Source organism: Cnephaeus nilssonii, assembly GCF_951640355.1.
Source record: "Cnephaeus nilssonii genome assembly, chromosome: 17".
Lineage (NCBI taxonomy): Eukaryota > Metazoa > Chordata > Mammalia > Chiroptera > Vespertilionidae > Cnephaeus > Cnephaeus nilssonii.
In genome coordinates, this window is record NC_137088.1 from 46,260,713 (window position 1) to 46,287,563 (window position 26,851).

At 38.6% G+C, this 26,851-nt stretch overlaps 1 protein-coding gene across 4 annotated transcripts in view; it reads right to left on the minus strand.

Moving 5' to 3' along the window:
• Nucleotides 1–26,851, minus strand: part of CFAP20DC (CFAP20 domain containing) — a 223,321-nt gene that overhangs the window by 121,554 nt on the left and 74,916 nt on the right. For all 4 annotated transcript variants that reach the window (XM_079794556.1, XM_079794558.1, XM_079794555.1 and 1 more), the window contains 2 exons: nucleotides 17,541–17,655; nucleotides 3,809–3,965 (listed from right to left, as the gene is read on the minus strand). In XM_079794556.1, the coding sequence (XP_079650682.1) occupies nucleotides 3,809–3,965; nucleotides 17,541–17,655 (272 nt within the window). The remainder of the gene's footprint in view (nucleotides 1–3,808; nucleotides 3,966–17,540; nucleotides 17,656–26,851) is intronic.

The window sequence follows — 26,851 nt, forward strand, 5'->3', positions numbered from 1 at the left end:
CATCAATTGATATGACTATGTGATTTTTATCTTTCAATTTGTTTATGTGATGTATCACGTTTATTGATTTGTGGATATTGTACCATCCTTGCATTCCTGGGATAAATCCTACTTTGTCATGGTGTATGATCTTTCTGATGTACTGCTGGATCTGATTTGCTAGAATTTTGTTGAGGATTTTGGCATCTATGTTCATGAGGGATATTGGTCTGTAATTCTCTTTCATTGTGTTGTCTTTGTCTGGTTTTGGTATTAGGGTGATGCTGGCTTCATAGAAGGAGCTTGGAAGTGTTCCTTCCACTTGAATTTTTTGGAATAGTCTGAGGAGGATAGGTTTTAGTTCTTCCTTGAATGTTTGGTAAAACTCTCCTGTGAAGCCATCAGGCCCCATGCTTTTGTTTGCCGGAAGCTTTTTGATGACTGCTTCAATTTCGTCCATAGTTATTGGCCTATTGAGCTGTTTAGATTCTTCTTGATTGATTTTTGGAAGGTTATATTTTTCTAGGAATATGTCCATTTCCTCCAGGTTGTCCAGTTTGTTGGAATAGAGTTGTTCGTAGTATTTTGTAACAATCCTTTGTATCTCAGCGGGGTCTGTTGTTATTTCACCTCTTTCATTTCTGATTTTGTTTATTTGGGTCCTCTCTCTTTGCTTCTTGGTGAGCCTGGCTCCAGGGGCCCACGGCCTCACCCGGACCCGGGACCCAGGCTCGCCCGGATCCAGGGGCCCACGGCCTCACCCGGACCCGGGACCCAGGCTCGCCCGGATCCAGGGGCCCACGGCCTCACCCGGACCCGGGGCCAGGCTCGCCCGGATCCAGGGGCCCACGGCCTCACCCGGACCCGGGACCCAGGCTCACCCGGATCCAGGGGCCCACGGCCTCACCCGGACCCGGGACGGGTTTCTACATTCTTAACAATAATTCTTCCCAGACCCCTCATTAGCACTGTGAAATCACAACTGATTTTATTTTCCATGTTCAAACACATCATAATCTATCAGATACATTCTTTTCCTAGAGACTTTCCTTGTAAAATCTCAATTTTTCTGCTAAAATCTGGACGGATATTCTCTAGATGTATTGCACATGTGTGTCATCCTTTGAATTCCTTTAACCATAACTATAGAAATTCCCTTTGCTTTTCTCCTGCATGAAATCCTCTGTTTCTTGGGTCCCCTATATGCCCTTTTCTTGATTAACTTCTTAATTTTTCTGGAGAGTATCTTCCAGATCTTTTCTGAGAAGGCATATAAATAAATACATTTTTGAGACCTTGCATGTCTGCAAATATCTTTTTTCTGTACTCATTTAATTGATAAACTGAATGGGTACAGAATTCTAAGCTGAATATTATTTTTCCTTAGACTGTTGAAGGTATAGTTTCAAGGTCTTCTATCATATAATGTTACTGTATGAAGTCAGATATCATACATCATTCTTATTCCTAATCCTTTGTATGTAACTTAAATTTTAAAACAATTCTAGAAGCTACCAAGATATTCTCTTTTTACCTCCTGATCTGAAATTACACAATGATAAGTCTCTTTTGTTTTAATGAGCTAAGTTAATTTGAAAACACCTCGTCTTCAATTTTGGGAAATCTTATATTTCATCTGTTCTGTTTTCTTTAGTCTCTCATCTTGGAATCTTATTGCTCTGATGGTGGACCTCTTGGACTAACTTCTAATATTTTAAACATTTACATCTTACTTTTAGTCATTTGGGCTTCTTTTTTATTTTATATTTTTGGTTCTTTATCTCTAGAGGAGGACAATACAGTAAGAGTCTCATAATATCTGTTTCTGTCCAGTATTTACTTAAAATTTACCAGATATACCAAGAGATAAAACCAAGAGAAAAACAGTCAACAAAAACAGATCTACAGGAAAGCCAGATATTGAAATTATGAACCAGGACCTTTAAAATAATTTTGGTTAATATATTTAAAAAATTAGATGAGAACATAGAAAATTTCAGCTGAGGAATGGAAACTATAAAAATAATCTAATAACACTCTAGACTCAAAAAACATAACTAAAATTAATATGCTGAAGTATGACCCTAGCCAGTGTGGCTCAGTTGGTTGGGCATTGTCCCATGTGCCAAGGGATTGCCAGTTTGATTCCAGGTCAGGGCACATGCCTGGATTGTGGGCTTGATGCCTGATAGGGGGTGGGCAAGAGGCAGCCAATTGAATTTTCGCTCTCACATAGATGTTTCTCTCTCTCCACCTCCCTTCCTCTCTCACTCTAAAAAAATAAAAAATCAATAAGAAAATATAGAATGCTGAAGTATGTATTTATTTAGCTCTTCAATAAATACCCAAAGAAACACATACACAGATCCTCCAAGAGAAATGATTCTAGCAGCATTATTTGAAGTAGCCTAAAATAAATTAATTGTGCTATATTCCACAATAGCATACTATACAGTATTGAAAATCAGCAGCAACACAGATGAATCTCATGAACACAATGTTTTCAGAAAGGATGTATACATGAAAGAATATGTATTACATGATTCCATTTATATAAAGTTGAAATTAATCTGTGATGTGAGAAGTTATAATAGAGTTACCTCTGGGAGAAAAAGGAGGGTGATTATTGGGAGGGGAGAAAAGCAGGGCTTCTAGGATGCTTGTAGTGCTATATTTTTTAAATCTGAGTGGTAGTTACAAAAATGTATTCACTTTGTAATTCCTCAAGCTGAACACTTGATTTGTGAATATTTCTACATGCATATAAAAGTTATAATATAAAATATAATAAATTTGAATAAAATATTTATGGAAGTAAAACAGGGGCTGGGTGTGTACTTGGCTGTAGCTTCTAAACCTGACTTTCTGGATCTCCTTGAGATTCTATGAACTGGCTAATTTTCTTAAATACATTCTTTTTCTTTTTCAGCTACCTAGAGAAAATTCTGTTGCTTACAACTAAAATCCATGACTAATTCAGATGGTAGGTACAACCATAAACAAAAAAATATAACCACAAAAATAAAAAATATATCTTTGTAACATTTAGCTACAGTAAAAATAAACATGTGATCCAAAGTAAAGAATGCCATATGCTACAACATGGATGAACCATGAAAACTTATGCTAAGTGAAATAAACCAATTACAGAGAAACAGTTACTATATAATTCAACTTATATGAGATATCTAAAATAGCCAAAGTCATGGAATCAAAGAGTTGCCAGGGTTGGGAGGAGGGGGAAGTTGGGCGTTATTAATCAATTAGAGGCCCAGTGCATGAAAATTTGTGCACTTGGGGGAGTCCCTCAGCCTGACCTGCGCCCTCTCGCAGTCTGGGAGCCCGTGGGGGATGTCTGCCTGCTGTGGAGGCAGGAGAGGCTCCTGCCACCGCCACTGTGCTTGCCAGATGTGAGCCCGGCTCAGGGCTTCTGGCTGAGCAGCACTTCCCCTGTGGGAGCACACTGACCACCAGGGGGCAGCTCCTGCGTTGAGCGTCTGCCCTCTGGTGGTCAGTGTGCATCAGAGCGACCAGTCGTTTTGCCATTTGGTCGATTTGCATATTAGCCTTTTATTATATAGGATGGGCATAGAGTTTCAGGGGAGATGAATAAGCTCTACAGGTCTGCTGTACAACATTGTACCCATAGTCAACAATTATATACTGTATACTTAAAATTTATTAAAAGGATAGATCTCATGTTAAGTATTCTTTCCACAATAAAATAAAATTTAAAAACCGCTACCAGGGGCTTATACTCTCCAAAGACATGTCTAATGTTAAAAGCATATTGGAGAATTTAAAAATCTTGATAGCAATTTGAACATACCATCTTTATCAGCAGTGTCTTGAGGCTTGGATTTTAAAGTGAAGATCTTCCGCAGCTTACAGTTAGCTGAGACAATAATTCCATCCAATGACTGGAAAACTGCTCCCTTGAATATTTCACTGGTAAATGCCACCAAGTCAATGCATAGGTTGCACCACTAAAATAAAGGGGAAAAATAAATACTTTTTATAATCACATAAATGAACAGGCCATTTTGGAAAAGTCTAGAGAGTTGAGGCAATTATCTGGATCAACCAGGCCCATACCAATTTTCCCCTTTAGGTAAATATATCTCTGTTTTGGCTTCCATTTTCTTAAGAACTGCCATGACTTCTCCAAAGAAATGAACATAATCTAAAGTATCCACTGGTCATCTGACTACAGATTGCCCATCATGAGACAAGGCTTTGACAACTCTGGGAAAGAACTTTGGATCTGTAGGCAGGATGCCAGTGGGAAGCTAATTGCTGGTGCATAAGACCACTTAAATCTTGAAAATCATGGATAAGTAGCCAATTGCTCCTTCAAGGGGACTAATTTGAGCCCAATTAGCCACTTACATTTGCTTGGAAAAAAAAATAAAAAGCATGGATAAAATTAAAAGCTGGGTTTAAATTGTGGCCAGTGCTGTCTACTAATAACTAATTAAGCTATTGTATAGAAATAGATTCTTCTAAAGAATTTGTAATTATGCCTGGTATATGCCAGTTTTTAAAGTGCTCTTGGCAGGGGCTAATTTCTGCCTATTAAACAATTAGACCCCTCAATACTTCATCAAATTAATTCTTTAAGTGATCTGACTGAGTTAAAGAAAAGGAGAAAACAATCATTTAGTAAGGAATTAAGACTGCAGAAGAAAAGCAGGAAAAATAATTTTTGAAATTAAAACAAAAGCAGTATTTATAATTGTGCTGCTTTTAAAATAGCAGCCTCTTCCATTATTTGTTCAGAAGCACAGTTTACATAGGTTCATTTTATTAATCCATAAAATCAAAAGCTATATTCATTGATAAAGAAAATAAAATGTTATTTCTTAAGGCAAATTCTATTTAGGAATAATTTTAATATGGAGAGGTTGTTTCCATAGCAGAAAAGTAGAAGAGATTGCAACAAATTATTGATTAAATAAATGAAAATGATTTTCTTTGTAGATATCTCAAAAGAAACATTATATTCTCAGGCCATGGGTATGCTCTGGTCGTTTTGGGAAAAGGGAGTCTGGAGTAATAAAAGATAGGAGGTAGGGCTGAGTGTGATGTAATAATGAGGATGGTGAGCTCTGGGGAGGTGTAATTAGTGGGATGGTGAGCTCTGGGGAGGTGGGGGAAGTAATGTGGGATGGGCCAGTGAGGCCAGGTTCTGGAGGAGCTGGAAGATCAGGAAGAGAACCTTGGGCTCCAGAAGGTAAAGTGTTAGGACAAAAGCAGAATATGACAAAGCAGAATATTGGGAAGTTTTCACTAACGATGATGCAGAGCTGTTTTAGGGTGACACAGGGTTATGGGGGAAGGCTGAGGTAGAGTTAAGACAGACAGACAGAGGCACAGAAAGACTCGTTTCTGTCAGTCACTTAAGCATAAAGAGGAGGGAATGCTTAGAAGGTTAGCATAGTAAGTGGAATGTAAGGGACAAATCTGTACGCATGCCACAGGTAAAAAACACCATGCCTTGGTAACATCCAGGTTATAGGAATGAAGGTCTTCAGGTTTCCAGATATGCAGTAATAATTATTAGCATTATTATTACATTAGCAATATTATCACTGTTGGTCCTTATTCCTAGAATTATGCCCCAATTCCAATCATTCATCTGGTCTGTCCCAGTAATTGCATTCATCCACCCTTTCCCACAGGTGCTAAGCACTTATCAGGTGCTAGACACTGGGCTTGGCTCCAGGGATGCAGCAATGAATGAGACAGTCCTTCCAGTCTGGGAAGGGGGGCAGATATTTGGAATCTATTACATATAGTTAGTATATAGGGGGCTCAAGGTAGGAGGATGGAGAGGTTCAGAAAAGGCTTCTTTTAAAGAACATTTAAAAAATTATATCATGCTAGTATGTGCATATATAAGCATGTATATATACTAGAGGCCTGGTGCATGAAATTCATGCACAGGTAGGGTCCCTAGGCCTGGCCAGCGATCAGGGCTGATCGGGGCCTTCCAGCTGCCAGCTGGGGCCTTCCTTCATTCCACGCTGCCCCCTGGTGGTCAGCACACATCATAGAGAACTCGAGCTCCCAGTTGAACTTCCGAGGGGACACTTTGCATATTAGCCTTTTATATATATCTATAATAATAAAAGCGTAATATGCTAATTAGACTGGACAGCCAAACGACCTTCCAGATGTCTTTCTGGATGACCTTCTGGATGAAGCCAGGGCTGCGAGGGCCAAGGCAGAGGCAGCTGTGTGGCTGCGAGGGCCGAGCCCCTTGCACGAATTTCGTGCATCGGGCCTCTAGTAGATATATCATTTTATACAAAATGAAGTACTGGTCATCTCTCCATTTCTCTATTCATACTGTCAAGTCTTAATTTTCTTCTATTTTTATATAACACATCTTGCTTTATTGATTTTAGGTATTATCTACTGACTTCCTATTGTGGTAGATAAGACTTAGCTCACTTACACATACTACTTCCCCCACTTTATCCTCCCTAAATAAGTATCTCATGCTTTTTCTTCCCCCCTCAAAATCCATTTTCTGTGTTTTCCTTGTGACTATGTAAATATTGTGTACAAATGAGCCAAGTGATTCTCTATGATTACCTTTTCTTACTTATACACATTTTTATATTTCTAGAGTTAACAGTTGCTGTTTTAATTATTTGCTTTATTTTCTTTGAAGCTAACTCGTCCTACATCTGGGAAATGCTTGTAGATGACTTCTCAGTTTGGTGTGAACAGAGAGTTTCCAGACCCAGGGAGGTATGCAAACATGGTGGGCATTTCCTCTCAGGGCCCTGCCTGTCTTCCTTGCTAAGATGAACTCTCCAGTTGGCTGCACCTGAACACCCCATCAGACCCCACCAGCTCTGGTTAGAAATTGGTGTCCCCCTCCTCCTGAGTCTCAGAAAACCAGGCCCTTTACCAATACATACTTTTCTTATCCATCACAGTCAAGTTGGTTTTCCCTCTGCCTGGACTCATGGTTTGTGGAAAATACTCAACCAATAATGGTATGCATGTGTGTGTGTGTGTGTTATTTAATATATGAAGACATGCATGATTATATACATGCCTATCAAACTTTCAAACTTTCATTTTATAATCATTCAACAAACTCCATAATGAGTGGGAACTCATAATGTATTTAGTGAATCCATCTACTAGAAGTACAGATTGAGGTAGTTCCTGAAAAACATAGAAATTATATTTTTGGTTTAGCTGATATTTATAAAGGTTCTAATTTTCATAAGCTTCAACAAATAACTCATTACTCATACAAATGCTGTGGTATATTTTCTGAAGTTTTGTAAAGAGCATAAACTTTCAACTAGTAACAGGTGGATTATATGAATTACAGTTGATCTTTATAAAATATTATTTTCATTATTCTTGGTGATATCAGACATTCTTAAAACACCCGCTTTTGACTTTTTCTTGGTCTGTTATCACTTTATTTTTATGTGCAACTCTAGTCCAGCAGGGAAGAGCTCTTGATCTAAATATTTATAATCATGGGTCCTTAAAAAGATTGCACCAGAAAGACAGCAATGTGATAGATAAAAGGCAGTGCTGTTTTTTATTTATTTTTATTTTTTATTAATAAGAGAAGTTATGTTACTTACTTCCAGAATGTAATTTTGCATGAAATAATTGACTGGCAAAGGGTAAAAGAATGATTCAAAGCATGAATTTCTGTTTTTTACTGACTCATATTTTGGCAATATGGCTTTATTATACCAATGAAAGGATGGCACACTGTGAACACACACAAACACACACATACATGCATGCATGTGTGCACTCATACACACATACACTCAAATGCAAGCTCTTGGTTGTCCCAGCACTGCTTTGATTTCTCAAGCCATTACTATACAAAAGCTCTGAAAATAACTGAATTCATTCTGCTAGGGTAGAAAGAGCCTGAGTCATAACAGGGCACAGCTCTAGCCATCATTGCCTTTTAGGAAGCAACAAACAAGAAATCACAATTTCATAACCTAGCAATCTGTTTTCATGCTCCTAAAATGATAACAAAGAACAAAGTTTTAAGATGTTTATTATGCCTTCCAAAATAAATTTTCACATGTTAGTTTTAATTTCTCAAAAGAAAATCTGCTTATAATGACTTTATTAATCTCTATCACCATCATATTGTGTTTATTAAATGTGCTAGCAGAGACTGAAATAGTAATTTTATAACCACATGGAGAAGCAATTACCTATTACTATTGTATTAAAAACAATTTCCCCAGGAGGAGCAAGTCATGACAAGTCCTATATGAAGAGAGGGGAGCTGAGGAGGGGAGGTTGGGACTGCCAGCGGCAGTTCTTGGCTGAACCAAGAAAAGGCAAATTCCTGGTGGAAATATTGTCATTATACCTGTTCAGCAATTAATTCCTAATTCCCATCCGCATCAAATAAGCTATCTCCTCCTGAAATAGCAGCCCATCTTTCTCTTGCTAATCCTCAACTCACCCTTTCACTGTGCCCTCTGAAATCCTTACTACTGAAAAGTACTTATGCCCTCTGTATTGTTCTAAGGGTCCTACACATCTTACCATAACTGACGCCTGGCTTTTCTCTGAGACCTTACTTCCTCTTCAACACTAGAGCTAGTTTACTTAGGAAGTCACATGTGCTTCTCCAGCCCCCTGTTTTGAGGCTGTGGGGCTGAGTGGCACTGGGAGAAGGTATGCTCGATTGCTCTTTGGAGTTTGCAGCACACATTGGCAGGTTCTTCTATCCTTTTAGCTTCATTAATCTTCCAACTACTCTCCAGTTACTCCTACCCCTTCAGACACACCCTAACCAGCCTATATACTCATTCCTGAAAAATGCTGGGACCAGTAGCTGGTGTTGAATCACAAGATTCTTGTTTGTTTGTTTGTTTGTTTTTTGGCTCTCTTGCACTTCTCTGGCTTTTCAGATCTCTGTAGGGAGGTGGAAATGGTTGTGTTCCCTGGGAAGGTGGGCACCTCCTGTGTGATCCATTCGCCCTGGGCCTAGGAGAACACCCCGCAGGGGAATGTAGTGGGCAATGGGGCTCCAAACTGTGAAATCCCAGTGATGTCCCCCACAGCCATATGTCGCTAATGCAGCCTCAATGTGCTGGGGTGGGGTGAACTTGGGGAACCCAGCCACCTCCTTTGTAGCTTTGCCCTCCCAGCAACGGCGACCTCGGACCTCCATGGAGTCCGCGTCATGTGCCTCCACCTAACCTGGGATTAGTCGCAGAATGCTCCCTTCGCTCAGGGAAAAAGTGTTTCCACAGTACCAGTTCTTGGATTTGCAGATAATGTGCTCTGCAACAGGACAGAAGGGTGAGGGGAGGCGACCAGGCTCTGTGGCTTTGTTTATCTGTCTGCAATGCTGATTGTCAGACAACCATGGCTGCACCTCGGTGCTTAGTCCCTGCCCAGGTCATTGGACTTAGCTGCAGCTGATACTGTCCACTCCTGCAGGAATGCTCACTGTATCTCTCTGCTCCTCCCTGCTGAAGGGAGCGCTAGCCACAACCTAATTCCTCCCCTATCCAGGCTGAGCCCCGCAGTGAGCTCCAGGTGGCAGGACTGCATCTGTGGCTCATTTCAGCTTTTCTCCCTTCTTGCCTCCCCGGCCCACCTTTAGATATTTCAATGCGCAGATCTCTCAGACATGTTTGTGCATTGAGCCAGGGAATGCTTTGTTGAATTATAGCTGTTCATACTGTTGAAACTTCCAAGGGAGATTCCAAGGGGATCTATCATGATGCTATTCCTAATGTTAGTCAGGACTTTAAGAAATTCTTTTATTTACTGATTTTATAGAGGGAGGAAGAGAGGGGGGGGGGGAGAGGAATATTGATTTTTGTTGTTCCATTCATTTATGCATTCATTAATTGAGCCTAGACTGAGGATTGAACCTGAAACCTTGGTGTATGGGAACGGCACTTTAACCAACTTAACCAACTGAGTTACCCAGCCAGGCAGGATTTTTTAAATGTATACCTAAATGACATTGTATCTAAATTAATCTGGCTCCTCCATTACCTTTTCACTTAATAACACTGAAGAAATTAAATACTGTTTTAAAAAATGTCTAAATCACTGGCTCTATGGAAAAAAATGATGTTTGAGGGGAATTTTTAAAAACATTATACCACACTTTCAGTTTGTAATAAAAGATACAGGATATTCCATCAGAATTGTAATTCAAGAAAGTGGAACTCCTAAAGAGCAGTTTTATCTATTTAAATGACAAACACTGGGTATTTGAGTGGTAAAGGTTACTAAAAGATTTTGGCATTGTAATCTATCATACCATTGTTATATCTTCTATGAATGATTCATTCCCAATGATATATCATACCTGAACTTTCTATTCAAATGGAATTAAATTTACTGTGCATGAATACTTACTTTGGTGGCAAGACATTGATGTTCATCAGATACTATCACTAACAAATTGAAATTATTTTAAAGAAGTAGTAAGATTGATTTCAGTGAGTCTTGACTAAGTGGCTACATCCATTGTTTAATCTGATGATCATTAATTTTTATAACTATTCTTCACATTGAAAACCAAAGCTAAAAGTATAAATTGTTGTAATTTAAATGGTAGAGTGAATCCTTCATAATTAAGAATAACATGAAAAAGAAAAATTTTTATTAGCAAGGTTGAACATTTAATAGTAACTGGAATAGTAAGTGGACTATAAATAAGTATTTATATTGGTGTGGCTATAAGAATATTAACTTTATTTGCTGCCTCTGGCTATGTAAAGATTTTAGCTAAAGGACCAAGTCAAAGTGGACCATTTGGCAATTATCCTCTAAATCAGGGTTGCAAACTATATGCCTAGAGAGCCCAGGCATATAAGTTAAATGAGTAAAGCAGGAAGGAGCTGATGTACCTGCATTTCTTAAAGCTCTGTTAAAAGTGTACAGTTGCCCTTCAGCTCCAGCTGACTGCTTGCTCTGCAGACTTAACATTGATAACTTCTGACTTATAAATGTTAGCTGAATTGCTTTAGAAATTCTGCATTACAAAGTTTACCACTAAAATATCTATAGTTCCTAAAAAGTAGGAAAAAGTGAAGAATGTTTTGGCAAAAAGCAGAGAACTGAGGCCAACACTACATCAACACTCAGGAGGACCTTAGGGATGGTATTTTGAATGGGTGAGTGCTCTCCGGCACCTTGCAGCTCTCTATAGAAATTTCTCCTAAAACATGGCTTAGCTTTAATTCAGTAAAAGCTATTGGGAACAAACTGTATTAGCAGTGGAAAGGAGAAGACCCTCTGCTGTTATAGCATCTCTTGGATTGAGAGGAAACTGAGGGGAAATGAGAATAAGTTTTAGAACTGAATTTCATAATATTTATTTGAGTACTCTAGATACTTCTGGATTTACCAAATATTTAAAGAGCTTATGTAATTTCTCCAGGATGAACTCATTATTTTATCTCCTATGTCAAGAGGCACATTAAGACTTATCAATTTGCTCAACAAGCATTTATTGAGACTTTCTATGTGTCACGTACTTAAAGGGACTAGAGATAAAAACCAAGTAAGACATGCCTGTAAGTCTAAAGGGGGATATAGACAAGAAGACATATGGTTAAAATATAGGGAGAAGAAATGTTGTGAAAATTATGATTTGTGAGTGGCAATAATAAGCTATACCCAAAATACCCAATCCACAGAGGGGAAATAACAAAGTGCTTCCTGGAAGAAGTAGCACCTGAAGAGCAAATAGAAGCTATAATCCATACCTAGGGCTTGGTCCATGTCTGGCATTGTTCCAACTTTAGGACCTCATCACTCACATATATCATCCATCCATCCGTCCATCCATCCATTATCCATCCATCCACTTACATTATTTATTGAGTGCCTAGGAGGAACCAGATACTGGTACAGGCACTGGTGATACAAAAGTGACAAAATGAAACTAAAACCGCTGCTCTCATGGAGTTTACTTTCTTGTGACAGCTGCAGTGGTTTTAACTGGTCCTGCAGGTCTCCAGTTTTATCCTTCCCACCCCCCCTCCAAAGTGATGTTCTATCTAAAATGCAAATCTGACCATGTGAAGCCCTGCTGCAAGCCTTTCACTGGTTCCCTATCCCCTGTAAGATACAAGTCCAGGCTTCCTGGCTAGAAATACAAGGCCAGAGGGCTGCCCCTGCTTACCTCTACAACCTTACAACTTACATATGATTCTGATCTGTCTTCAGCAACACCAAGTTATTGGGTTTGCCTACACATCTCATGCATCTACTCTTTTTTTTTTAAATTTAATTTTCAATTATAGTTGACATACAATATTATATTAGTTTCAGGTGTACGACATAGTGTGTGTGTACATATGTGTGTGTGTGTGTGTGTGTGTATATATGTGTGTGTGTATATATATATATATATATATATATATATATATATATATATACCTTACACCCGATAAACAAAACAGAAACAAACTTAGATACTGAGAACAAATTTATGGTTGCCAGATGGGAAGGGAGTTGGGGGGGGGGGGGGGGTAGGTGAAAAAGGTGGAAAGATTAAGAAGTACAAATTACCAGTTATAAAAATATTCACAGGGATGTAAAGTAAAGCAGAGGGAATATAGTCAATAATAACGTATAATCATGCAGTTACTCTTAATGCTGCCTTCTTTTCTAGGAACCCTCCCCTCACTTAAACTGGTTAACTCCTATTCCTCCAAGGCCCAGCTCAGGCATCCTTCTACAGAGGCTCTTCTCCGACCACGCCCCTGTGATTCACGGTTCCCTGGTTCCTGCTCTCACAGCATGTGCCACATGACAAGGAAGAGGTCTCCTTACAGCTCATTTGCTTATAGCTTCTGATGTTGATTCACGTCCATTTCTCACTGCTACCGCCCTAGTCCTCATTAACCCGGATTTGGATTATTGCAAATGTTCTTCTCATCTCTACTTTCTACCCCTTTCAAATCACTCCAAATATCACTATCAGATTAGTTTTCTCAAAATAAAGACCTGTGTTTTCCTCTCCAAACCAAAGGTTTAAATGGCTTCCTTTTCTCTACTACAGTGGCTCTCAAAGAGTGGAACATGCACCTTTTGTGAAGTGATCTTAATTGGTACACAGGAGTGGCATTAAATGACTCTGAGGACAGGAAGTGGAGAGCAGAAGAGTTCCCATCACCAATAGGGTTGTCACTTCCCGCTGGTGTGGCACCTTAGAAACCAAATGGGCTGAAGAGTGAGGCTGTGTGGACAGAGATGGCAGGCACTTGGGCCTACCACCGGTGCAACCAAACCTGGGCATCTATTCTGAGCTTCAGAAGATTCCCATCACAGGGCTATCAGGTGAGAGGGAGGGCGGAAGGGGAAGAGGAGGTTGTAAGGTAGAGAAGGAATTACAGTTGGAATTTGATCTTGCTTTCCCACTCACTAGCTCAGCAACCTTAAGCAAGTTACCTAAATCAATTTGAGCTTCAGTTTTTTAAAGAAAAATGGCAGTCATAACCATCTGCAGCTGATCTAAGGGTTAAATGAGTTACTATAAGTAAAAAAAATATATATTGTTTTGTTTTCAGTATGTTTATTTTGATGCTTACATTTTATTTTTGTAAATTTACATTGGTTTTCCATTTGTAAGGCATATAAAGTTTTCCTTTTTCCTTTTTTTCCAGTTTTACTGAGATATAACTGACATCTATCACTATAAGTTTAAGGTGTACGGCATAATGGTTTGACTTAACATATATTTTGAAATGACTAGTGCAATAAGTTTAGTTAGCATCCATCATTTCATGCAGATAAATTAAAAGAGAAAGCAAAAAAAGAAAAAAAAATTCTTTGTGATGAGAACTCTTAGGATTTATTCTTTTAACAACTTTCCTATATATCACACAGCAGCATTTATTATAGTCATCATGCTATACATTACATCCATAATACTTTCTAATCTTGTAATTGGGAAGGTTGTACCTTTGGCCCACCTTTCTCCAATTCCTCCTTCCTCTCCCTTAACTTTGGTAAGCACAAATTTGCTCTATTTTTTTCTATGAATCTTGTTGTTGTTATTGTTATTTTAGATTCCACATATAAGTAAAATCATATGTATTGGTCTTTCTCTGTTTCACATATTTCACATAGCATAATGCCTTCAAGGTCCATCCATATTGTTACCAATAGCAGGATTGCCTCGCTTTAAAAAAATATATATTTTTATCAATTTCAGAGAGGAAAGGAGGAGAGAGAGATAGAAACATCAATGATGAGAGAGAATAATTGACTGGCTGCCTTCTGCACACCTCACACTGAGGATGGAGCCCAAAACCCAGGCATGTGCCCTGACCGGGAATCGAACCGTGACCTCCTGGTTCATAGGTCAAAGTTCAACCATTGAGGCAGCCGGCTGGGCAGGATTCCCTCATTTTTAATAGCCGAATAATATTCCATGTATATATAACACACAATATCTTTATCCATAAAGATGTTATCCATTCAATGGATAAAGATGATAAAGTTTGTTTCCATGTCTTGGCTATTGTAAATAATTCTGCTATGAACATGGGAATGCAAGTATCTTTTAAGTTAATATTTTCATTTCCTTTGTGTATATTCCCAGAAGTGACACTGCTGGATCATATGGTAGTTCTATCTTTAATTTTCTTGAGGATTCTCCATAGTGGCTGTATCAGTTTACAATCCCACAAACAGTGTAACAGAGTTCCTTTTTTTCCTACATCCTCACTAGCATTTGCTCTCTTTTTGTCTTTTTGATGATGGCCATCCTAACAGGCTTGAGGTGATATCTCATTGTGGTTTTGAGTTACATTTCCCCAGTGAATAGTGATGTTGAGCACCTTTTCATATATCTGTTGGCTTTCATATGTCTTCTTTGAAAAATATCTGTAAAGGTATTTTGGCCATTTTTACATTGGGTTATTTGTTTTACTACAGGTTTTTCTTTTGCAGTTACCATGAGGCTTACATAAAACATCTTAAAATTATAGCACCCTTTTTAAAACTAATAACTTCAGTAGAATCCCTAAGCTTTACACTTTTACTTCTCATCCCCCTTACATTTTAGGTTATTAATGTTATATTTTACATATTTTTATACTGTGTAACTAATAACAGATTATTGTAGTGATGGTTGTTCTTACTACATTTGTTTCTGAACTTTAAACTAGAGTTTTAAAGGAATTACACACCACCATTACCCTATACAGAATCCAACTCTGACTATGTATTTACCCTTACCAGTGAGTTTAATACTGCCTTCTTATCCTATATAATAGAAGCCTAATATGCTACGTGTCCAGTTGTCCGTTCAACCAATCGAAGTGTAATATGATAATGATATGCTAAGGCCACTCAACTGCTCGCTATGATGTGCACTGACCACCAAGGGGCAGACAGTAGACTCGTCGACCAGTCGCTATGACGTGCACTGATCACCAGGGGGCAGACAGCTGACCAGTTGACCAGTTGCTATGATGTGCACTGACCACCAGGGGGCAGATGCTCTGACCGGTAGGTTAGCTTGCTGCTGGGGTCCGGCCTATCAGGACTGAGGAAGACGGGCCGGACATGCCCTGGAGCCCTCCCGCAGTTCCTCCCCGCGTGTCCTTCCCTGGCCCTGATCTTGCACCGGTGGGGTCCCTCGGTCTGGCTTGCACCTTCTCACAATCGGGGACCCCTCGGGGGGTGTTGGAGAGCTAGTTTTGTCCTGATCCCGCAGGCCAGGCTGAGGGACCCCACTGGTGCACAAATTTGTGCACCGGGCTTCTAGTGTTTTTATGATATTAATTGGTGTCTTTTATTTCCACTCAAAGAACTCCCTTTAGCATTTCTTGTAAGATGGGTCTCATAGTAATGAATTCCCTCAGCTTTTATTTGTTTAGAAAAGTCTTTATCCCTCTTTCATTTTTTGAAGGGCAGCTTTTCTGGGTAAAGTATTCTTGGTTGACAGATTTCTTTTTCAATATTTTGAATATGTCATCACATTCTCTTCTGGCATTAAAAACTTCTGTTGAGAAAACTGTTGAGTCTTATGAGGGGTCTCTGGCATGTAACTTCTCTATTTTTTCTTGCTGTTTTCAAAATTCTTTTGTTGACTTCTGACAATTTAATTATGATGTGTTTCTGTGAGGCTCTACTCAGGTTCAACCTATTTGAGATCCTTTGAGCCTCTTGGAACTGGATGTTTATTTCTCGCCCCAAATTTAGTAAGTTTTCAGGCATTATTGCTTTAAATACATTGTCTCTGTCCTTTTATCTTTCTCTTCTCCTTCTGGAATTCCCATAATGCAAATATTCTTTCATTGTGTTCCATAACTCCTATAGGCTTTCTTGACTCTTTTTCATTCCTTTTACTCCTCAGACTGAATAATTTCAATTATCCTATCTCCCAGGTCACTGATTTTTTTCTTCTGTACGGTTCAATCTGCTTTTGAAGCTCTCTATTGAATGCTTCAGTTCAGTTACTGTCTTTTTCAGCTGCATGATTTCTGTTTGATGTTCTTTGAGGTTTCTATTTCTTTGTTGAACGTCTCGTTTTGTTCATACATTACCTTCTTAATTTCATTTAGTTTTCTGTCTATGTATTCTTGAAATTCATTAACTAAATATCTTTAAGATGAATATTTTGAATTCTTTATATGAGAGTTCATAGATCGCTTTTATTTAGGATCAGTTATTAAAGCTTTATTAGTTTCCTTTGTTGGTGTCATATTTACCCAATTATTCATGAGCCTCGATTATTTACATTTGTATCTATACATTTAGGATAGGAGCTTAAAGTTGTCTTTTAAAATAAATTTATTTAAGCCTCCCCCTCCACCTAAAGTGAGTAGATTTAAAGGAAAATATTAAGTACATATTAGAACAGGTAGTACACAAACATGGAAGTCATGAGAGAGGTATTAAAATGACTGAAGTTTGAGAGACTAGTCAGTCATAACAGGCCCAAGTCTCTTAATCTATAATCTATTGCTTATCTATGCATATATTACCAGTATATGCTGCTTTAGCTCTCAGAGGTTATATAACAGGCATAAAATCTTCATCCTATTCCAGGCTGTTATAAGACTGATTTTTCCTAAAAACTATTTTTTAAAAATATAGCAACAATGATCAATCATTCTCTGTTCTCCAAAATATGTACTACTTTCCAGCCCCCAAATTGTTCCTTTGGCTTGGAATGACTGGCTTCCCATCTCTACCTGTTGAAATCCTACAATCCTTCAAAGTCCATGCTAAATGCAAGCATGCAATCTCTTTCATGCAACCTTTCCTCATCCTGAAATCAGATGGATTTCTCTGCCTTTCACAGTACCAATAGCACCTTCCCTTTTGACTGTGCTTCCCATTACTGTTTTGGTGGTATTTCTGATATTTAAATAATTATATTCGTCTACTAGTAGATTTTAAGCATTTTCATGTGAGAAAAAGAGTATGAATTTTATTCACCTTTATACAACCATAGCACTTAACAAAGTGCCTTATACATGGACTAGGCACATAATTAATATTTGCTGAATTAAATTTAATATTTTAAGCAAAGTTCATGTGACACTTACAATTTTACGCTTGATCATGAAGAGTGGAATTTTTGCATGGAGAGGGGTTGAGGACAGTTCTTTATGGACCGTTGATAAGTACAATCTTCTTTTGATATTCCCTAAATCAGTAATTCTGAAAAAAAGAAAGAGAAAAGGAGAGAGAAAGATTTCCATCAATATAATAACCACGTCTTTGGATAATCATCAAAATGATATAATTTATCGTATAGGCTCTTTCCAATAGGGAGATCAAACACAGAATTTAAGAATTGCCTTTTTTTCTTTCAAGAAGTAATAAAATTTCTTCCTTAAATTCAAAGTGCTCACAAGCTTGAATGTATAAATTCACTCAATATGCTAATTTATTTCAGTACTTTATACTAGATTTCCAGTCTGCCAGCCTATGAAAAGAATTCAATTTGTATGAACTGAGAAACTGCTAGCCTTTAATAACCATGCTTGTTCCAGACCCTTAAGTTTGTGTTATCTTGGGACATACTGTCACCTACTAAATAAGAAAACATTATGGGTTTCTTTCCCTAAAAATGCACCTGTCATTTTATATAGGCTGTTAGTCTGCTTAGAGACAGACACAAAACACTGACTGTCGGTTTCACTTCCTAAGCACATATCTTCAAACCAGAATTATACTACGCAAGTTTATTGCTCACTATTCAGGTCAACCTGCAGTGATACCAAGGACACTGAATTTGAACATCTTTAATAGATTTAGAGAACAGCCATGATCACAAAGATTAGGTTTTCTTCAAATTGATAGCAGCTCATTTTTATGTTCTGCTTCCTTTAGGTCTCAGAGATAACACTGCAGGCTTAAAACCTCCAAACCTGTCTCAGGCTGTTATATTATAGAATTGATGCTTCCTGAAAGGCTATCTTTTTGTTGGAGTATAGTTAATTTCCCCCCTATTTTTAGCAACCTTGTCTACATGTACCAACTGCTAATTTTCTACAATTAGCAATTCCCAAAGGAGAAAATATTTAATTCAAATATTTGTAGTGTAATTAACTATTTTTTAGTCAACATAGCCTTCTTTTCTACTTTTAAGTCAGTTTATTGGGGTGACACTGGTTAACAAAATTACACAGGTTTCAGGTGTACAATTCCACAACACATCATCTACACACTGTATTAGGTTCACCACACCAAGTCAAGTCTCCTTCTATCATCACTTAACTCCATATACTGGCCAACACCTTCCCCAACTCCTTTTCCCCCCAGCAATTAACAAACTGTTGTCCATGTCTATGAGTATTTTATTTTTTGCTCAATCCCTCCACCTCCCCCGCCCCCCCGCAAGACCCCAGCCTTTGGACAGCTGTTAGCCTGCCTCTATCTATGAGTCTGTCTCTATTTTGCTTGTTAGTTTTCATTTTGTTCATTAGATTCCACATATGAGTGAAATCATATGATACTTGTCTTTTTCTGACTAGCTTATTTCACTTAGCATAATGCCCTCCAGTTCCATCCATGCTATCACAAAGGATAAGATTTCCCTTTTTTTTTTTTATAATACGGCCAAGTAGTATTCCATTGTGTAAATGTGCCATAGCTTCTTTATCCACTTGGCTGTGTCCAAATTTTGGCTATTGTAAATAACATTGCAATGAACATAGGGGTGCATATATTCTTTCGAATTAGTGTTTTGGGTTTCTTCAGATAAATTCTCAGAAGTGGAACAAGTATATCATAAGGCAGTTTCATTTTTAAATTTTTGAGGTAACTCCACACTCCTTTCCACAGTGGCTGCACCAATTTGCATTACCACCAACAGTGTGTAAGGGTTCCCTTTACTCCACATCCTCATTAACACTTGTTTATTGATTGATGATAGCCATTATGACAGGTGTGTGATGACACCTCATAGTGGTCTTATTTTGCAGTTCTCTGATGACTAGTGATGTTGAGAACCTTTTCATATGTCTATTGGCCATCTATATGTCTTCTTTGGAGAAGTGTCTATTCAAGCCCTTTGTCCATGTTTAAAATTTTTTAGTGTTGAGTTTGATAAGTTCTTTACAAATTTTAGATATTAACCCTTATTAGATGCATCGGTAAATATGTTCTCCCATTCAGTGGGTTATCTTTTCATTTTGTTAATAATTTCCTTTGCTGTACAAAAACTTTTTAGTTTGATGTAGTACCATTTATTAACTTTTATTTTGTTTCCCATACCCAAGGAGATATAGCAAAAAAAATATTGCTATGAGAAATGTCCGAGATTTTACTGCCTATTTTCTTCTTGGATTTTTATGATTTTAAGTCTAACATTAAGTCTTTAATAAATTTTGAGTTTATTCTTGTATATGGTGTGAGTTGGTCTAGTTTCATTTTTTTGCACAAATATGTACAATTTCCCCAACAACATTTATTGTATGTTTTTGACTCCTTGTCAAATAGTAATTAACTATAAAGGTACAGATTTATTTCTGGGAGCTCTATTCTGTTCCATTGATCTATATGTCTGTTTTTATGTCGGTAGCAAGCTGTTTTGAATATTATAGCCTTGTACTATAGCTTGATATCAGGTAGTGTGATTCTTCCAACTTTGTTCTTCTTTCTCAAGATGGCTTTGGCTATTTGGGGTCTTTTGTGGTTCCATATAAATTTTTGAAATATTTGTTCTAGTTCTGTGAAACACACCATTGGTACCTTGATTGGAATTGCACTGAATCTATAAATGCTTTGGGTAGTATGGACATTTTAATGATGTTAATTTTTCCTATCCATGAATACGGTACATGCTTCCACTTACTTGTTTCTTCTTCAATTTCTTTCTTTAGTGTCTTCTACTTTTTCAAATACAGGTCGCTTACATCCTTGGCTAAATTTATTCCTAAAGTATTTTATTCTTTTTGAAGCAGTTGTGAATGGGATTGTTTTCTGAGTTTCCCTTTCTAATAGTTCATTAGAAATAATTCATGTAAAAATGCAACTGATTTATGTATATTTATTTTGTATCCTTCTATTTTACGGAATTGTTTTATAACTTCTAGTAGTTTTCTGGTGGAATCTTTAGGGATCTCTATACACATATCATGTCATCTACAAATAATAACAGTTTTATTTCTTCCTTTCCAATTTGGATGCCTTTTATTTTTTCTTCTTGTCTGATTGCTGTGGCTAGGACTTCCAGTACTATATTGAATAAAAGTGGTGAAAGTGGACATCTGTGGCTTGTTATTGACCTTAAGGAAAATGCTTGTAGTTTTTACCCCTTGAGTATGATGTTGGCTGTGGGTTTGTTATATATGGCTGTTATTACATTAAGGTATGTTTCCTCTATTCCAACTCTGCTGAATTTTTATCATAATGGGGTGCTGAATTTTATCAGAAGCTTTTTCTGCATCTATTGATATGATCATATGGTTTTTATCCTTCATTTTGTTTATGTGGTGTATCATGTTGGTTATTTGTGGATAATGTAGCTATCTTGCATCCCTGAAATAAATCCCACTTGATCATGACATATTGCTGGATCTAGTTTGCTAATATTTTGTTGATAATTTTAGCATCTATGTTCATCAGGGAAACTGGCCTATAACAAAGCCTTTTCTGTAGCTCTTTCTTGCCTCCCCTGCCCATGTTTCTAATCACATTATTTCATTCCTCTACGATACTCTACATATTTTTCTGTAGAAAACTATTATTAAACAATGGTAAGAATAAGCACAGTAAAAATTAGATGAGATAATTTCAGATTATGGCCATAAAGCTAAAAATTCTAACCTACCTGCACTATACAATGCCATAAAGTAATTTTAAAAAGCAATACAATATTTCAATCCACAGAGATAAGGTTTAAAATGCAAAACTATTACGTAGTTTTACACTTAGATGTATATAAATAAATGTTGTATAATATCTGCCATAAAGCAATGTGCTCAAAGTGGGATGTGCTTATGGGGCCTAGGGGTGCTACACAACTATTCACTGCAATGCAGGAAGAAATTACTAAAACTATCTTTCATCCCACCCTTTAAAAATGTTATTTCTGTGCACATTTCATTATATAAATACTAGAGGCCCAGTGCATGGAACTCGTGCACTGGGGGGGGGGGGGGGGGGGGAGGGGTGTCCCTCAGCCCAGCCTGCAACCTCTCCAATCTGGGACCCCTCAGGGGATGTCCGACTGCCCGTTTGTCTGACTGCTGATTGCCCCTACTGCTTCTGCCTGCCAGCCTGATCACCCCCTAACCGGTCCCCTGCTGGCCTGATTAACACCTAACTGCTCCCCTGCCGGCCTGATCTTGCGCCCAACTGCCCTTTTCTGCTGGCCAATTTGGTTCTGATTGGTCAGTTTCTATGCCAGTCAGTGTCAAAAGCTCCGCCTCCTAGGCAGCTATTGGCTCCTCACACCTCACCCAGATTTAGTTCTGATTGGTCGGTTTCTATGCCAGTCAGCGTCTCTGGGCCTATCAACGGGGCCTGTTCAGAAAGGCGGGGCTGATCAGCAGCCCCAGTGGAGGCCTGGAGAGAAATGGAGGCACGGCTGCTGGCCAGGCCCGTAGAGAAAGAGAGAGGCAAGTGCTGATCAACAGCTGCCACAGAGGCTACAGATCAGACCCTGCTTCTCTCTTCAGGCCTCTCTCTGGGCCTGATTTGCAGCCCCTTCAGCAGTCAGTGCTGGGTCACCACGCCTGCAGCCTAACAGTCAGTGCTGGGTTGCTGTGGCAACCCAGCACTGACTGCAGGATTGACTTTCGGTTGGTCGAGCCTCCGGTCATTGTGGATGTGACAGACCCAGGGTTTTTTATATATTAGGATATTACTGTCCTATATGTAGTACAGTAATATATTTATATAATTTGAAATAAATAAATGTACCTAGGTGGTTAGTATGCTCAAACATTTTAACAATACAGGGTCAAATATATTTGGAAAGCATTGTCAGAAGTAATTCTATTAGCTCTCTTCTATAAGAAGCTCTGATTATGGAATAGAAGAAAAGACTATATAGAGGTTCTGGAAAGAAAAAGGGGGAAAAAGTTTGTTTGATGCATCAAACAAAAAGTTTAGTTGCATCAACCAAAAACTCATTTGAGACAGTTTTATTAAAGGTTTACTTTACTTGTAGGAATAAAATTATATAATTTTTATTTGAATTAGGTAAGGATCAAACTCCAAACAGAGAAACATTTGGGTATATACCATTTCCTCAATATACAAAACAGTAAGAACATTCATTCATTCATTCCTTCATCCATTCACATGTTCAACAAATACCCATTGAACCAGGCAACAACCTGGGAATACACTGCAGAATAAAATAGTAAGAAGAAAGGCAAGGCCCCTACCCTCTTGGAGCTTCTATTCTAGTGGAAAAGGCAGGTGGAAAAGTATAAAGAGACAACATAAATGCAAGTATCGTAAGGGCAATGAAGAAAACACATAAGAGACTAAGCTAGACAAGATGAAGAAATGACCTACTTCAGACAGGAAAGCCAGCAGGGGTAGCACCTAGAAGGCAAGGGAGGGACATGAAGTAGAAAGGGTAGGCAGGAGCCAAGGCATGCAGGGTTGTTATGCCAAGGTAAGGGGTTTATAAATTTACTAGGGGCCCAGTGCACAAATGTGTACGCCTTGAAAGGAACTGTGGGCTGCAAAGCTGTGGTGGGCACAGGGGCAGGTCTTGGCCCATCCTCTGCGCCCCTGCTTGGCCTCTCCCACCACGGCCCCCGTTCCCATCTGCTGGCAGCCCTGCTCCTGCTGCCGCCGCTCCCATGTGCTGACGGCGCTGCTCCCGCTTGCACCCACTGACGGCACAGAGCAATTGGGGTCGGCACCGTCAGTGGGTACACGTGGCAGCTGCCAGCCCTGATTGCCCCTCAGGAGCAGGGGGAGGTGGAGAAGCCCTCAGGGGCGATCGGTGCTGATGGTGCTGAGCAATTGGGACAGGCGCCGGGCACCGGGAGCAGATGCAAGTGGTGGCTCCAGCGCTGGCTTCAGGTGCGAGCGGGGCTGGTGCCAGCAGTGGGTGCAAGCACTGGGCTAGACCATGGTGCACGGGAGTAAAGAATTTTCAGTAACCACCAGAGGCTCACTCTAATGACAGCAACCAGTACCCCGCCTTGATCTGGCAGCCCAGCTCACCTGTTCCACCATCCCGCTGCAGCTGATGCCTGCCATGTTCTGCACTCTGCCGCCTGCTGCCAACACCCACCAAGTCCACATGCACCCCCTGGTGGTCAGCGCACGTCATAATGACTGGTTGTTCGGCTGTTGCTCCCTTTGGTCTATTTGCATATTAGGGATATATACATACATGCGCGCGCGCACACACACACACACACACACACACACACACACACACACACACACTCTCTAGAGGCCCGGTGCACAAAATTTGTGCATGGGGGGCGAGGGTCCCTCAGCCTGGCCTGCACCCTCTCGCAATCCAGGATCCCTCTCACAATCCGGGACCACTGGCTCCTAACTGCTCACCTGCCTGCCTACCTGATAGCCCCTAACCACTCTGCCTGCCTGCCTCATCGCCCCTAACCACTCTGCCTGCATGCCTCATCGCCCTTAAACCCTCTGCCTGATTGCTTCTAACTGCTTGCCTGCCTGCCTGATCGCCCCTAACTGCCTCTGCCTTGGCCCCTGCTGTGGCAGCTTCGTCTGGAATGATGTCCAGAAGGTCGTTTGGCTGTCCAATCTAATTAGCACATTACACTTTTATTATTATAGATTGTTCACAATAGGAAGCTATCAGAGTCAACATTCTACTCAGTATGATGAATGGATATGACAAAAATAATTATGTTCTCTTTTATTTCTTTACTAGAGGCCCAGTGCACGAAATTCGTGCACAGATAGGGTCCCTAGGCCTGGCCAGCAATCAGAACTGGCTGGGCCTCCCTCCCCAGCTGCTGGCTGCTGGTCGGGGCCTTTCTTCATTCCATGATGCCTGCTGGTGGTCAGCGCATGTCAGAGTAAGCGATTGGTCTCCTGGTCAAACTCCCGCAGGGACAATTTGGATATTAGGCTTTTATATATATAGATTGGGATAAAATTTGTATAATTGAAATGCATAGATTTCTGTGTAAAATCTTTAAAAAAATTTTTTATTTAGCTTCATTCTTGAGAGTATTATAGGATGTCCCCGATTTTTCCCCTTTGGCCCTCCCCTTCACCCCCGTCCCATTTCTGCCCCACCCCAGGCCTTCACCACACTACTGTCTGTGTCCCATGGATTATGCATATATGCATATAAATTCTTTGCTTAATCTCCTGTATTTTGATAAATGTATGCACATATGTAATTACCACTCCAATCAAAATATAGAACATTTCCATCACCTTAGAAAGTTGCTTCCTGTCCCCTTGTTGTCAATCCTTACTCCTGATTTCTATTATCATGGGTAAGTTTTATCTGTTCTTCAATTTCTTATAAATGTAATAGTAGACTATATTATTTTGTGACTAGCTTCTTACACTTATCACATTATGTTTTTGAGATTCATCCATATTGTAGCATGTACCAATAGTTCTTTTTTTTTTAAAATTGCTGAGTCTTGTCTGGCTGTGTAACAATTCATTTATCTATTTTCCTATTGATGGACATTTGTTTCCAATACTGGTTTCTTATGAAAACTTGTAAGAACATGCTTGTAGAGTCTCTTATGGATGTGTATTTTCATTCTCTTGATAAATAGGAATGGGCTTACTGGGTCATTGGGAAAGATACACGTATAAGTTTATAGATACAGTTCTCCAAAGTGATTGTCGTGGTTACACATCCTCACCAACTCTTGTTGCCATCAGACTTTACTGTTAGCCAATTCTAGTGGGTATGAAATGAATATCATTGTGATTTTATTTTCATTTCTCTTATGAATAATGGACATTGAACACTTTTACATGTATTTACTGGTTCATCTTGTGAAGAATCTGTTAAGTTTTTTACTCAATTTTTATTGGGTTGTTTTCTTATTATAACTGTAAGAGTTCTTTATATATTTTGGATACATATCCTTTGTCATATATTAGTATATGTATTGTGAATATTTTCTTGCCTATTATATTAATAGTATGTATTTTTAATATTTTATTTGGAAATGTCTGATTTAGGGAAAAGTATCAAGAATACGACAGAGAAACTCATGTATGATTTATCTAGTTTCGCTTATTGCTTAATGATGTCTTTTGATTAGCAGACATTTTTAATTTTCATGAAATCCAGTTTATCATTATTTATATAGTTGTGCCTCCTATGTCCCAAAAAATCCTTGCCTATCCAAAAGTTGCAAAAATACTTTCCTATTTCTTTCCAGATCTTTATAGTTTTAGTTTTTATAGTTAGTCTATGATCCATCTTTAATCAATTTGTGTACTATGTGAGGTAGTTTTGTGTGTGGGTCTATTTCTTTCTGTATGTTTAACCAGTCATCACAGCACGATTGTTAGAGACTTCCCTTTCCTCATTGAAATGCATTGGTACTTTGTTGAAAATCAATTGACTATACATACATACTAGTATGTGTGGATCTATTTCTGGACTGTACTGATCCATTTGTTTTACTTATCCATTTGTTCATTCTTATACCAATGTCACATTGCGTTGATTACTATAGATTTATAGTAAGTCTTAAATTAAAACTAGTTCAAAAAAACTCAAGTTTTTTATTTTTTCCCCAAGGTTTGTTTGGCTCTCGCTTTTCCATATAGATTTTAGGACACTATCATTTTCTATTGAAAAAAAAAAAGGTGTTGAGAGTTTAACTCAGATTGTGCTGAACTTAGAGATCAATTTGGGAGGAACAATATTGAGTTTCCCAATCAATTTACATGATATATCTCTCCATTTATTTAGTCCTTGTTTAATTTCTTTCACAATGCTTTACAGTTTTCAATTTAGAAGTTTTGCACATCTTTTGTTAAATTTATTCCTAAGTATGTTGTTTTCTGACATGATGAAAAAGCATTTGAAAATACCAATTACCAGCCAAATGTTACTAATATATAGAAATACCATTGATTTTTATATATAGACCTCGTTTCATGTGACCTTGCTTAATTCACTCCTGAATACTAACAGTTGTTTTGCAGGTTCCTAAAGATTTTCTACATAAATAACCATGTCTTCAGTGAATAAAGACTTTTACGTCTGTTTTTCCCAATCTTTATACCTTTTCTTTCTTTTTCTCACATTACTGCGCTGGCTAGGACCTCCAACATATACTAAATAGAAGTGGTGAGAGTACAAAACCTTGCCTTGTTCCTGGTAATAGGGGGAAAGTGTTCAGTATGTTTCTATTAAATATTATGTTAGATGAAAGTTTCCTTTATCAAATTGAAGATGTTCTCT